This window comes from Otolemur garnettii, unplaced genomic scaffold, assembly GCF_000181295.1.
Source record: "Otolemur garnettii isolate 467f Iridium unplaced genomic scaffold, OtoGar3 scaffold00038, whole genome shotgun sequence".
Classification (NCBI taxonomy): Eukaryota; Metazoa; Chordata; class Mammalia; order Primates; family Galagidae; genus Otolemur; species Otolemur garnettii.
In genome coordinates this window covers 1,018,044-1,030,424 of record NW_003852433.1, presented here as the reverse complement: position 1 = coordinate 1,030,424, position 12,381 = coordinate 1,018,044, and the positions used below count along the sequence as shown (strand labels likewise).

The window sequence follows — 12,381 nt, the reverse complement described above, 5'->3', positions numbered from 1 at the left end:
GACGTGCCGTGGTGTCTACTCCACACATAAACTATAGGGGTTTAACCTTCCCTAAGAAATCTGTGTGTGTGTGTGACCACAGACAGGAGGCTGCCCCCACACAAGGCTCAAGTTTTAAATTTCTTAAGGCTGCTCAGACCCTTAAAATTAATGACTATAGATAGAATAAGAACTAACAGGCTTACTCAGAGAAACTGTTGATGTTTTTGTTCCCTTCCTCAGCTTACCTTCTGGACTACTAAATGAGATAATAGCCTTCAATAAAAGCTGAGGGGAACAGACACTCAGGGCCATTCGCTGGAACCCCCAAACTAGTGGTGGTCCCCTGCGTTTCCCACCGTTGAAAACTCTATTCTGCACGTCCTGTCTTTTTATCTCTTGCTGCTTCTAATTCTACTTTTCTTTAGTCAATGGCTTCCAGTTGCACACGTCTTAAAGGACCCTGCCTCTGGAGTGGGACCCTGGCACCAGCCAAGGACTGGGGCCTCATAAGTTACCCCACCAACACTTGGTTTCTGGTTTCCTGTGTCCAGACCATGAGGAAATGCACTTCTCTTGTTTAGCCCATCCAGGCTGGAGGATTTTATTATGGCATCTCCAGCAAACTAATATATAGTTTGCTAGAATCTTCCTTTCCCAAATCTCACTAGATTCTAGTAATTGTTATTCCCAATGCTGAGATGGGAAACTGAGGCCCAGTGAGGACAGTGGCGTGTCTGAGGCTCTAAGACTCTATGGGTTCCTCTGCAGGAAACTTTAGGAGATCCTGGCACATGAGCGTGAGTCTTCTCCCAGGCCAACCCCACACCCAAGCTTCTGGGGGATGCATTCTCCTTGCCAGGGCCTTCGACTCTTTGCAGAGGTCCCACCTGCTTCCCCCAGGTGCCCCAGCTCTTTGTGGTGTGCAGGGCCACTCCTGTGTATGGCAGGCTGGGGTGGGTGCTATTCAAACAGCATCTGCCTGCAGACTCACAAGCAGAAGAGTGTCTCCGCATGGGAGATGACAGAGCCCGCTGTCCCACCACCTCACTGCCTCAGAGAGGCAGGAAGACAGTGAGTTCTTCCAGAGAGGGGCTCCAGTGAATTTCCCTCCCACCTCATCCCCCTTCCTCCACATTGTGACCTGCAGCCTCTGGTGATGATGTTCAGAGCTGAGATCGCCTCTTTTTGGAGTGAGCTCTCATCAGTTGTCATGAGTTGAATTGTATGCCCACTCCCTCCACCAAAGAGAGAGAGAGAGAGAGGTTGAAGTTTTAATGCCTAGTACCTCAGAAAGTGACCTTATTTGCAGACAGAGTCCTTACAGAGGTAATCAAGCAAACATAAGTTCATTAGTATGGGCCTTTATCTAATAGAAAAAGGAGAAATACAGACATAGACCCAAGAACAACGGTCTGAAGAGACCAGTGGAGAGAGGCAATCTTCTGACTAAGGACAGAGGCCCTCACAGCTCTCAGAAGAAAATAACCCTGCTGACTCCTTGATTTTTGGACTTCAATCTTCTAGAACTATGAAACAATAAATGTCTTTTGTTTAAACCACCGTGTCTGTATTTCGTCACAACAGCTTTATCAAACTATACACCAGGGACCCAAACAGGAATTCCCTCCCACTGGTGAAAGCTACGATTGGCTACATCAGAGGGGTCCAGGGGTGGAGGCACATCTGGGGTAGGAGATGGAGTTGACACCAGGGGGAATCTACCCAGAGGCAGTTGGCTACCTAAATATGGGCATATATACACTAGTTGTGCCTTTGTAAAAAGAGGTTAAGTTGAAGGTTCTTAAACATTGCTATGGGTGCACATTGGTAGGGATGCATGTATGTCTGGGTGTCACATGCATTCGGATGCCTGGACTCATTTATTTGTTCATTGGATCGTTCATTCATTCATCAAGGTTTCTTGCATGCTAGCAAGAAACATATACACACAATACATATGGATGAATAAATAAACAAGGGAAATATGATGGCTCAAGTATGGGGATTAAGGGAGCATGGAGAAGGAGACTTGATTTCAGTTTGCTATATCAGGGAAGACTTCCTGGAGGAGGTAGCACTTGAGCTGAAACTGGCAGATGAAGGGGAAGAGGAAGGTTGTGGTATGTAGACGTGGAGGGAGAGAAATAGCCACATACACCCCAACCTACAAATGGTTTGGGTAGTTCTGTTCTTTGGAAAAGTTCCACCCCTAGCTATGCCCTATCAACTTCCCAGAGCCCCAGTTTGCTCTGATATAGACTAATCCCATCTCCATGGAAGGGGCAATGGCTTTTTGATGAGCTGAGGGAGCCCCTCCAAGAAGCAGATAGCATGGTCATAGAACAGAGAGGAGGCACAGATGCCAGGGAGCCAACACTTTATTTTGTTCAGACCAAGCATGCGGGAAGCCCAGTGATCCCATGGGATCTGCCTCTGTGGGCCCATCTTTCCTCTTGCTGGCAGCCTTGCTGGCTGGCTCCAGGCTGAGGGCCCATGGGAGACCTGGTCAGTCTCTCTCCAAACAATTGTGGAGTCAGAAGTCTTCAAGGGCAGCTGCATCTCAGGAGGCTGAAAGCAAATGTAGATCAGAGTTGATGAATGGGAAGAAGATGAGTATGTTTTGATGGAGAGAATGAGAGAGGTGGCATTCTGTATTCTCAGGTGGCATAACTGCCACGGCTTTGCCTAGAGGAATGGTATAGGTGGCAAAGGAAGCAAGTGGAGGAAAAATTGGGACAGGATTTTCCAAAATTTCCAAGCTTGGGGTGACCTGGCATTCACGGCATCCTCTGGGTGCCACACTCTGCTAGAAATCTCTTGGATGCTCATGTAACCCGCAGTGTCACTTAAGGTAGTCAGCGATATTACTATCCCCGTTTTCCGCTGAGGATATAGAGATTCAGCAATACTGCATGACTTGCCCAAGTCTCACAGCAGGAAGAACTGAGCTCTGGGGGCTTGTTTGGTTTGAAAGCCCCCCTACATTTACATCAGGGGGCTGGAGCTGGATACATAGCACATAGATCAAAACTAGCATCCTCAGACCTCAGAAAAGAATCTTGGTCAGGGAGAGAAGGGGACTTGAGTTAAAAAAAAAAAAAAGAACAGCAGAGACAAGATGTTCCATGATGACGTATGCTAAGGACTCTTCCTCTTATGGACGTGTGCCCTTTACTTGGCCTTTGAAACTGCTTTCCGTATCCCTGGGAGTATAATAATGTAAATGAATATCAGATCTTTACTCAGTAATTGAGAGCAGAGAGAAGGCCATGTTAAGTCAAATTAGTTTGCTCTGCTATAGCCCAAGCCCATCTCCATGGAAGGGGCAATGTCTTTTTGATGGGCTGAGGGAGCCTCTCAAAGAAGCAGGTCTTCAGAAGTAGAGGATGTGTGGCTCGTTTGAGTCAAGGTGGCCTGGGGGTTGTGACAAGACACACACTGGAGCAACCACGTGTGATTGCGGGACCACCTGAGCCTGGAGCTATAGAGAGTCCTAAGATTCAGTGACTAGGGGATTTACAAGGGCAGTGGCCCATTATGATTGCACTCACAACGATGGCTGGAGTCAGTAGTCCCAAGGAAAATATTATAGCTAAATGTACGGATTCTAGAGTTTTGAATCCCAGATCTGCCTTGATAATTTTGTACAAACAATTTAACACATTTGAACTTTAGTTTCTCATACTGTAAAGTAGGAATAAATGATAGAAAGCATGGGTTGGGTTACGAAGAGTATTAAAGGGCTGCCTGGCATATTTGCTCAATATGTGTAGCATATTATTAGCAATGAATTCCCCTTCCAACCCATATTCCGAGACATGCGGGGATTAGAGCTAGGAGGAGGAGGGAGGGAAGAGAGAAGTTACTTCTCCAAGATCTTTGCACCTTCACCCCCCCACCTAGGGCCTCAGTTTCACTCTTTAGGAAATGCAAGAATTGGACTCCTCACTGTTCTGTGAGTCGCCACCCCTTTGGGGGGCTCCTGCATATCAGATATTTACATTACGATTCATAACAGTAGCAAAATTATAGTTATGAAGTAACAACGAAAATAATTTTATGGTTGGGGGTCACCACAACATGAGGAATTGGATTAAAGGGACACGGCATTAGGAAGGTGGAGAACCACTGTGCTAGACCCTCTTGTCTTCTGATGAGGCTGCATTTTAAAGAACAAAAATACAGCAAGGGCTTCTGATAACTTTTCAGCCAGCCACACATTACTTTAGCTAAAACCTCTCCAACTCTTGTCTGTAGAGAATTCAGTCCTGGCATTCAAGGCAGCACCTGTTCTCACAAAGCTGCCAGACCTGGGTGAACCCTCTTGTTTCATTCCCTGAGAAGAATGGTCCCAGCCTGTTGCTTTTACCTGAGCTGGTTGCTACTTCTGGAGATACTTCTTCATTATGCTCTCCACGTCATCGGCTTTGCTCCCCGTCTCTGGCTCTCTGTGCTCGGAGGACGTTTGCTCACCACCATCACCAGCTAGTCGTGGGACTCTCGGTCGACTCTTAATGCTGTCGGCGCTTTTGAAGGACACGATGGAGCTGGAGGACGAAGATGAGTCAGACAGGTGAGCAGGGTCCTCCTTGGGCTCTGGGCTCTTTTTCAAAATAGTCTTGATCCCTGAGAGGAGGGAACGGTCAGTATCTTCCATCTCAAAGTGAGCACTTGAATGCCTCAAACTGTCCTGCCCATCTTTGGCCGCTCTGGCCAAGGACGTAGGTGTCTCAGGCTTCCGGATGGCTGGAAGGAAGTCATCAAAGTCCACTTTGGTCTTGCGTTCGTAGTTGAGGCTGGGGAGCTTCCAGGTGAAGGGGTCACTGCCTAGAGGCTCCTCCATCAGGTGGGCAAATTGGCGGTTCTGGAAGACAAGTGGTTCCTTTCCCAGGTCTGGACAGCCTGCGTCGTCCACTGAGGACTCCAGACACCGCCTCCTAGGACGCAGCGTGGGCGATGAGAGTGTGTCCCTGGGTGCACTCGGGGAGCTCAGTTTTCTCCCCAAGTTTGGTGTGGATTCTAAGAGGGACTCGCAGGAACTGAACCGGGTCTTTGGCTTCTCAGGTAGCAGGGCTGTGCCCCCAACTCCATCTGAAGAGATGCATTTCAGACTGGTGGATCGGGGGAGGGATCCTGAGGCCCCTTCCATTTCCACGGGTGATTTTGTCCCATACCTCAGTGAGAGGTCTCCCTCGTCACTGCTGGCCCTGCCCCTCATTAGCGTGGAAGCCCCCGTGGTCTGGTAAATGGGAAGGGTGGGCCAGTCCTCCAGCCCCAGCATGGACCCCTGGCCTCTCTGGGCTCTTTTTCTCCGGAGACCTATCACAAACTCCGAGAGGGCCGCTGAAGGACTGGGCAGCTTTCCTCCCCTCGACAGCGGGGATGTATCTCTACTGTGAGACTCCTTGGAGGAAGATGGAGCTTCTAATCTCTCCATGGACTTTCTCTCAACACCGAACCCTTCACCATCCCCAAAATGACAGTACTTTTTCTGGCGGACCGAGTGGGGAGAGACAGACTTGTCCCCGGAGATCGTGCTACGGGCAGCCTGGGCTCTGCGCAGTGCAGATACTGGCTGGGTGGTCTCAGCATCCCCGGCCTCTTCGTTCATTCTGTGCCAGAAGAAAAATGCAGTCAGTGGAAATTGTGCAATTCATACAATTTGTGCAATTGGTGGGAGAGCCACTAAGCATAGGCACTAATATTATTTTTCTTTGGAAATACCATTCCTACCACACTCTCAAATGAACCATATGATTTAATGTGCAAATTCAAGCCATGTAAATGATTTCTTGTTGCTTTCTGAAATGCAATTTCTGTCTATAATTAAACCCAGCTAAGTACATTTGAGGAGATTAAAACTGTAGCGAGGAAGGATGAATTAGATTTATGAGGCATCATATCTGACAGGATAGGACCCATCATCCCAAAGCCTACTGTGAAATAAGTAATTTGCTTCCTTCAAGACTAGAAGGGGGCACACAGGGGCTATTTATTTATTTAGGGCTCAGCCTGGAGGACCGTCCCACCAAGTGGGGTTTCCTGGAATCAAATACCCAAACGCGCATAGCCGTGGGACGCTGTACAATATCCCCAGTTGTTCATGTGGCAGGGTTTCTAGGGGTAGGTAAAATCGACCTTCACCCCCCAGGAGAAAAGATTCACATGAAACCAACTTGAAACCAAGACTATACACCAGCGGACAGACGGTTGCTATTCTGGGATTACACCAGACATGGCTTTAATGCAGAAGGAGTTGGCTGCAGCAGCTCCAAAAACACTCAGCCTGGAAAAAGCAGGAGCCTCACGGTGGGGCAAAATTACAGAGTATAAAATAAAGGGCTCATTTAAAAGGAGGGAGACTGGAGTAGGTCCATCCTTCCTTTCATAAATACAATCTATTTGTCTTCCCTTCAGGAGAAATGACCGCCTTCCCGCCCACTAGCAAAGTTATAATTTATACAAAAGCAAAAGAGGCACCAAATGTCAGAATGTTGGCGTTGCAGACAAAGGCCCAGGCTCCACCCTGAACAGAGGCGGAGGCCAATGCAGACGCAGGTTTCCAATCGTGAGACGGATCCACACCTCTGAGTGCTTGTGTTGCTCCAGCTGTAAGTCTGGACGATTGCGGGATTCAGATTTCTGCACACCAGGGTGGTCAGGATTCTGCCACAAGACTTCCTGCTCACTTAGTTGGAAACTGCTACCTTTACCCATGAACACAAGGGACAGTTTAGGAGAAAAAGAACTGAGCACAATGCCCCCAGTGGCTTTGAGTCTGGAGAGGAAGCCGAGCCGCCGAAGGTCCCTAGAGGAAGGCCTCAGAAAGAAGGGGAGGGGTCAGGGCCTTTTCCAGGGAGGTGGGTGGGGAATGCAACAGCCTGGACCTGGTGCCCTCCCAAACCTCTATGTTGAAACCTAATCCCCAGTGTGACGGTGTTAGGAGGTGAGGCCTTTGGGGAAGTGATTAGGTCATGAGAGTAAGGCCCATGTGGAAGACCCCAGAGGCCTTCCCTTCCCCCTTCCACCTTGTGAGTACAGTGTGAGAAGATGGCCTTCTCTGACCTGCCACCAAATACACCGGGACCTGGACCTCGGACTTCTCAGCCCCTAGAACTGTGAGAAACAAATTTCTGCTGTTTATAAGCTTCCCAGACTACGGTATTTTTGCTATAGCAGCCAGAACAGACTAAGGCAGGCACCTAAACAGGCCTTCCGGAGCTCCTGAGGACACAGCTTCAACATCCCACAAGCCTGCCTCCTCTGGGGCTGGCAGGATGACACCCACAGGGGCTGGGATCATCTGCCTCTCCTTATTCGCCATGTCAGATGGGTGGGGGAGAATTGACACTGTGATCTAGGGATAGCGGAGAGGACGGGGCTCAAGCTGCTGCTACAGGAGAGCTGCTGCCTCTCTTTCTCTCCTCACCATTGCCTGTCCTCCTCCTGGGCTCCCCCCACCCCATCCCCCTGTGTTCAGCTACACTGGCTTCCTGGGACAGGCCAAGACCCCCCTGCTTCCTGGTTTGCACTTGCTGTTCCCATTTTCTAAAGTACACCTTCCAATGCCCCACCCTGGTCACAGTGCCGACCTCATGGGGTAGTTAGGAGCATGAAAGAAAAGCCCTTGGTACTGTGTCTGGCACCTAATCTTCCAGTGGCAGTTGATGGTTATGTTAAACAATTAATGACTGATAATGAATGGCTGTCCATGATTAGCCATTAGCAATGAAGGGTGGCCAGGCACCGTGGCTCATGCCTGTAATCCTAGCACTCTAGGAGGCCGAGGAAGGTAGGCTGCTTCACCTCATGAGCTCGAGGCCAGCCTGAGTAAGAGTGAGACTCCATCTCCACTGAAAATAGAAAAACTAGCCAGGTGGTATGGTGAGAGCCTATAGATCCAGCTGCTAGGAGGCTGAGGCAGGAGGATCACTTAAGCCCAGGAGTCTGAGGTCGCTGTGAGCTATGATGCCATAGCACTCTCGCTTGAGTGACAGAGTGAGATTCTGTCTCATACACACACACACAAAAACAAAGAAGTGTGATCATTATCACTACTCCTAATCTCTGGATCTTCAGAGCCCAACCATTTCCTTCCTTGGGACTCAGTGGAAGCCTCAGTTGAAGTTCAAAGAGGGATGCTCAGAAGAACGAATGGGCAGGTGACCTTGAATCTTGTCATTTGTAAGAGGAAGGGTTGGCTCCCAGCACTGGACACAGGCTGGGAGAGGAAACAGAGGCTGCTTTATGATGACCTGAGGGTGTGTTTGTCAACATTATTGCTTCAGAATAGGCATTCACATAGGTCTCTACTTTCTTTTTTTCTTTTTTTTCCATTTTAATAAACAGCTTGGAGCTGCCAGGGGCAGTGGGCTGCTGCAGAGCTGACAAAAGTCATTTCCGTTCTGTCCTGGCCCTAGAAGGAGGTGGGTGTGACGAATGTGTCCTAGACACGTGAGGGTGGCAGCGTCGGAGGCTCCTGTCACCAAAGCTTAGAACTCTGCTGTCTTGTCCTGTTCCCCCAGGCTCCCACCACCACCAATGGTTACAATTACCGGGGCAGAGCAAGAAGAGAGAGAGGGAAGATAGGAGCAAGAGGAGGAGGAGGGAAGATGAGCTAAGGACACAGAAAAGAAGGCATGAAAGGAGGAGGTAAGAAACTCACAGAACAGATGCCTGGCCTGGCAGGACCCTGCTGAGTGTTCTCTCTTTCTCCCTCCTTCCCTCCTTTCCCTTTCTCTTTCTTTCTCTTCCTCCCTCCCTCTCTTCCTCCTTTCTCTCTCTCTCTCTCTCCCCCCCTTCCTCCCTTCCTTTCTTCCTCCTTTCCTCCTTTCTTTCCTTTCTTTCTTTCTCTCTCTTTCTTTCTTTTGTTAGTTTTGAGACAAAGTCTCACTCTGTCACCCAGGCTAAGTGCCACGGCAGGAGCCTAACTCACCGCAACCCCAGATTCCTGGGTTCAAGCAATCATCCTGCCTCAGTCCCCTGAGTAGCTGGGACTAGTATCCACCATAATACCTCGGTAATTTCTCTATTTTTTGTAGAGACAGGGGTCTGGTTCTTGCCCAGGCAGGCTGATCCTACTGCCTCTGCTTCCGAGAGTGCTGGGATTACACAGGCATGAGCCACCACGTCCAGCCCTGACCGTCATTTCTGCATCTCTTGAGTTAATACTGAGCCCAGCACCCAGCAGGTACTCAGAAAATGTTGTAGGATTCAATCTACATAGACAAGGAAGAGGCAGGAAGAGGAAAGTGGAGCGAGGGCCCTCCCCCTGCCCGCAGCCTGGATCTGCCACACCTGTGGAAGGCACTGCACCCCCAAGGGCCTGCTGAGCCTATGCCCTCTCCACCTGGACAGCAGCATTCTCAGCCACCCTGCAGGGTCCCAGGGCTCTAGCTGCTTCTCCACGGGCCCCAGCCTGGCTCACTTACATGGCAAAGTTGAAGAAAGGGGAGCCTCAGCAGGGCTGGCAGAGCCCCTGCAGTGCGTCCCTCTCTCCCTCCTGCCTTTGCTTCAGTTCCCTTCCTCCTGCTCCTCTGGACGCCTCCTGCCTCTTCCTCAGCCACCTCCCCAGCCCATTCCCCTTGCTCCTCTCTTGCGGGTCCTGCTTCCTCTAGTCCTCCCTCTGTCCTTCTTGCCTCGTCTCTTTGCCCTGTCTCCACTTTCCTCTTTCTGCCTCTTCCTTGTCTATGTAGATTGAATCCTACAGCATTTTCTGACTTCGTGAACTTAATTGTCTGACCTCGTATATTTGAAAATCTTAATACTTGTTGGATTCTTTCTTTTTTTTTTTTAAATAACCTTGACGTCGAGGGCAGATGTTCAAGAATAAACAATTCCCATGTATGAGCCTGTTCTGAGTAGCTCCCAAAGGGAAGTGGAGATTGAAGTTGTTGGTCCAGTCTCAGAACAGGGCAGCTACGAGACGGTCGTCCTGCCTGCCAGGTTATCTTGGGATGTGCTTCCATCATTTTATCTCTGCTGCTGGCCACACTGGCAGATGCTTCTTGACTAGTGGTTAAAGAATGAAGAAAGCACCTTCTGTACACATATTTGGTTTCCATCAAGTCAGTATCATCACCCCATCTCACAGATAAGGAAACTGAGGCTGACTGGTGAGAATCCATTTGCTCAGGGTCCTACTGGGAAGAGGCAGGGCCTGGATTTGAGCCCACATTGGCAAGATCTGAAGCTAGTTCTTTCTCCTTGTCCTACATCATGAACCCACCAGGCAGAAGGCTGAGAGGAAACCGCAGTGCATTGATCTTACATCTACACATACATGTAGATGTATGTGGATTTTTCAAAATCCACTGAGACATAATGTGCAAAAAATGTGAGGTCCACGTCAGCGTCTATGGAGAAGCTGTATTCACTGGCGTTAGATGTAATCACACAGCAAAAGCACAGAATCCCAGGTCTGAGACTGGTTAGAACCTGGGCCAATTGTAGCTGCAGGAAACTCAATGCAGATTTAATGACACCATGAATCATCCCCAGAGGCTTGTTGTCACCCCCATTTGTCATCCACACCCTGAAATTAAAGAGGAAATTAAAAACATATTGATGTTCTTTAATACTGGTGAGGCCTAGGATGGGAAACTAGATGTCTTTTTAAGATGCCCTGAAGATTTGGTAACTTACTCCAAATTATTATAACAATTGCTAGTCTATAATAAAGGTTGACATGTGCCATGAGCTGTGCCTGATGCAGGGAACATGAGGCATTTATTTAGTACCCATAGCATGCAGGTGAATTCTACATAATAGCAGCTAGCTACTGTGTATTGTGCCTTTAGACTTTGTGGGCATGAGTCAATTTTATCTTCACAGCAATTCTCTAAAGTAGATACTATTGTGCAATCACCCCAGGTCAGAAATGAGGCTCAGAAAGAACAGGTAATTTATCATGCAATAAATGGATTTAGACCCAAGAGTCCAGCTCTAGCACCTTGCCTCCCGGCAGCTGGGCTCTACTGCCCTTATTGTTCCATTTTACAGAAGAGGAAGCTGAGGCAAAGAGAGGCAGATGGGCTTGCTGAGGAGGAAGCAGCACCAGGATTCTCACAGGGGTCTGTCTGACACCCTGCAGTGCTCACAGGCTGTCTCCCCTCCTAGAGAGCACACTGTAGGTGTGGAATCCCGACAAACACAAGAAGAAAGGTCAGCAATGCAAGAAATTCCAGATAAACCGTGAACCACAGGCTATCAATGCAACAGGAGCCTGGTAAGAGACAGCGGAATGTACCTGCATCCGGCATGCACCTTTCTAGAGGAGGGGAGCTTTGGATGAGAAATAGGAGTTGCATGGGGGTGGTGGGTCAGCAGAGACACTCTAACAAGGAACATAGGATTCCTTCTCCAACTATTAGCTTATTCAGCCTGAAAAACCCTTGACAAGCAAGGACTGAGATCTCTCACACACAAAGATATGTAGCCTTCGGAAGGCCACCTCACAGAGAGGGAAGACCAAAGCGAGGAGAATGCCAGGCGGTGGAGTGGCCAAGGAAGCAGGCTCTGTGGTGAGTAAGAACCAGGGAATTAGCAGCAACCGTGCCAGGCCTGGCCCCTCTCGGCTTGAAGGTATGGAGAGGAGAGTCGGGATATTTACCAATGCTGTAAATATCCCACAGTCCTTATAACATGACAGTTCTTATTAGACACTATAACTCTCAAAGCTTGCTTCTGTTCTCTCTGATGCTTAAGCAAGTGCTGAGTCCTTGACATTTTTTAAAACCAATAGAGAGCTGTTCTCAGTGGACACCTGCCCACACACCTTCTGTGGGTCAACCTTGGCCTTGCCCCTTACTGGCTGCTAGGTACTACGACCAGTGGCTTTTGCACAGAGTTGTTCATTAGAACCACACCTGGAACTCTAACAACAACAACAACAACAAAATCAATTTTGGTGGAGGTCGGGTCAATAAGAGTATCATTCCACTTCTAAAAGAGACTAAAGATTAGTGCAAGATGCTAATAACTGGGAAAACTGCAAGGGAAGAGGGAGTTCATGGGGGCTGTCTGTACTTCCCGCTCCATCTTTCTGTAAACTCATAACTCCTCTCAAATAGAGTCTATTTTTTTTAAAGAGACTGAAGAAACATAATCAAATGTAATGAGTATCCTTAATAGGATCCTTCTTTTTTAAAAAGACAGTTAATACAAGGCAATTTTAGGATGGTTGGGTGATAGGAATGTTGAGATCTTAGACAATTTTATGGATGGATTAATTTTCTTAGATGTGATGTTGGTGCAATAGTTAGGAAATGGCTTTTTTAGGAGAAAGATGTGAAACTATTTAAGAGGAACAGTCATGATGTTTTCAACTTATTTTCATATTGGAGGGACAGGGAAGGGAAGGGAAGGGAAGGGAAGGGAAGGGAAGGGAGGAAGGGAAGG

General features: G+C 48.5%; 1 protein-coding gene across 4 annotated transcripts in view; it reads right to left on the bottom strand.

The window, feature by feature from the left end:
* Positions 1 to 2,349: 2,349 nt before the first annotated feature.
* The window catches only part of MYO18B (myosin XVIIIB), a 262,880-nt gene continuing 252,848 nt past the window's right edge, over positions 2,350 to 12,381 (bottom strand). For all 4 annotated transcript variants that reach the window (XM_023513322.1, XM_023513320.1, XM_023513324.1 and 1 more), the window contains 2 exons: positions 4,352 to 5,594; positions 2,350 to 2,550 (listed from right to left, as the gene is read on the bottom strand). In XM_023513322.1, the coding sequence (XP_023369090.1) occupies positions 4,364 to 5,594 (1,231 nt within the window). In that variant the 3' untranslated portion in view covers positions 2,350 to 2,550; positions 4,352 to 4,363. The remainder of the gene's footprint in view (positions 2,551 to 4,351; positions 5,595 to 12,381) is intronic.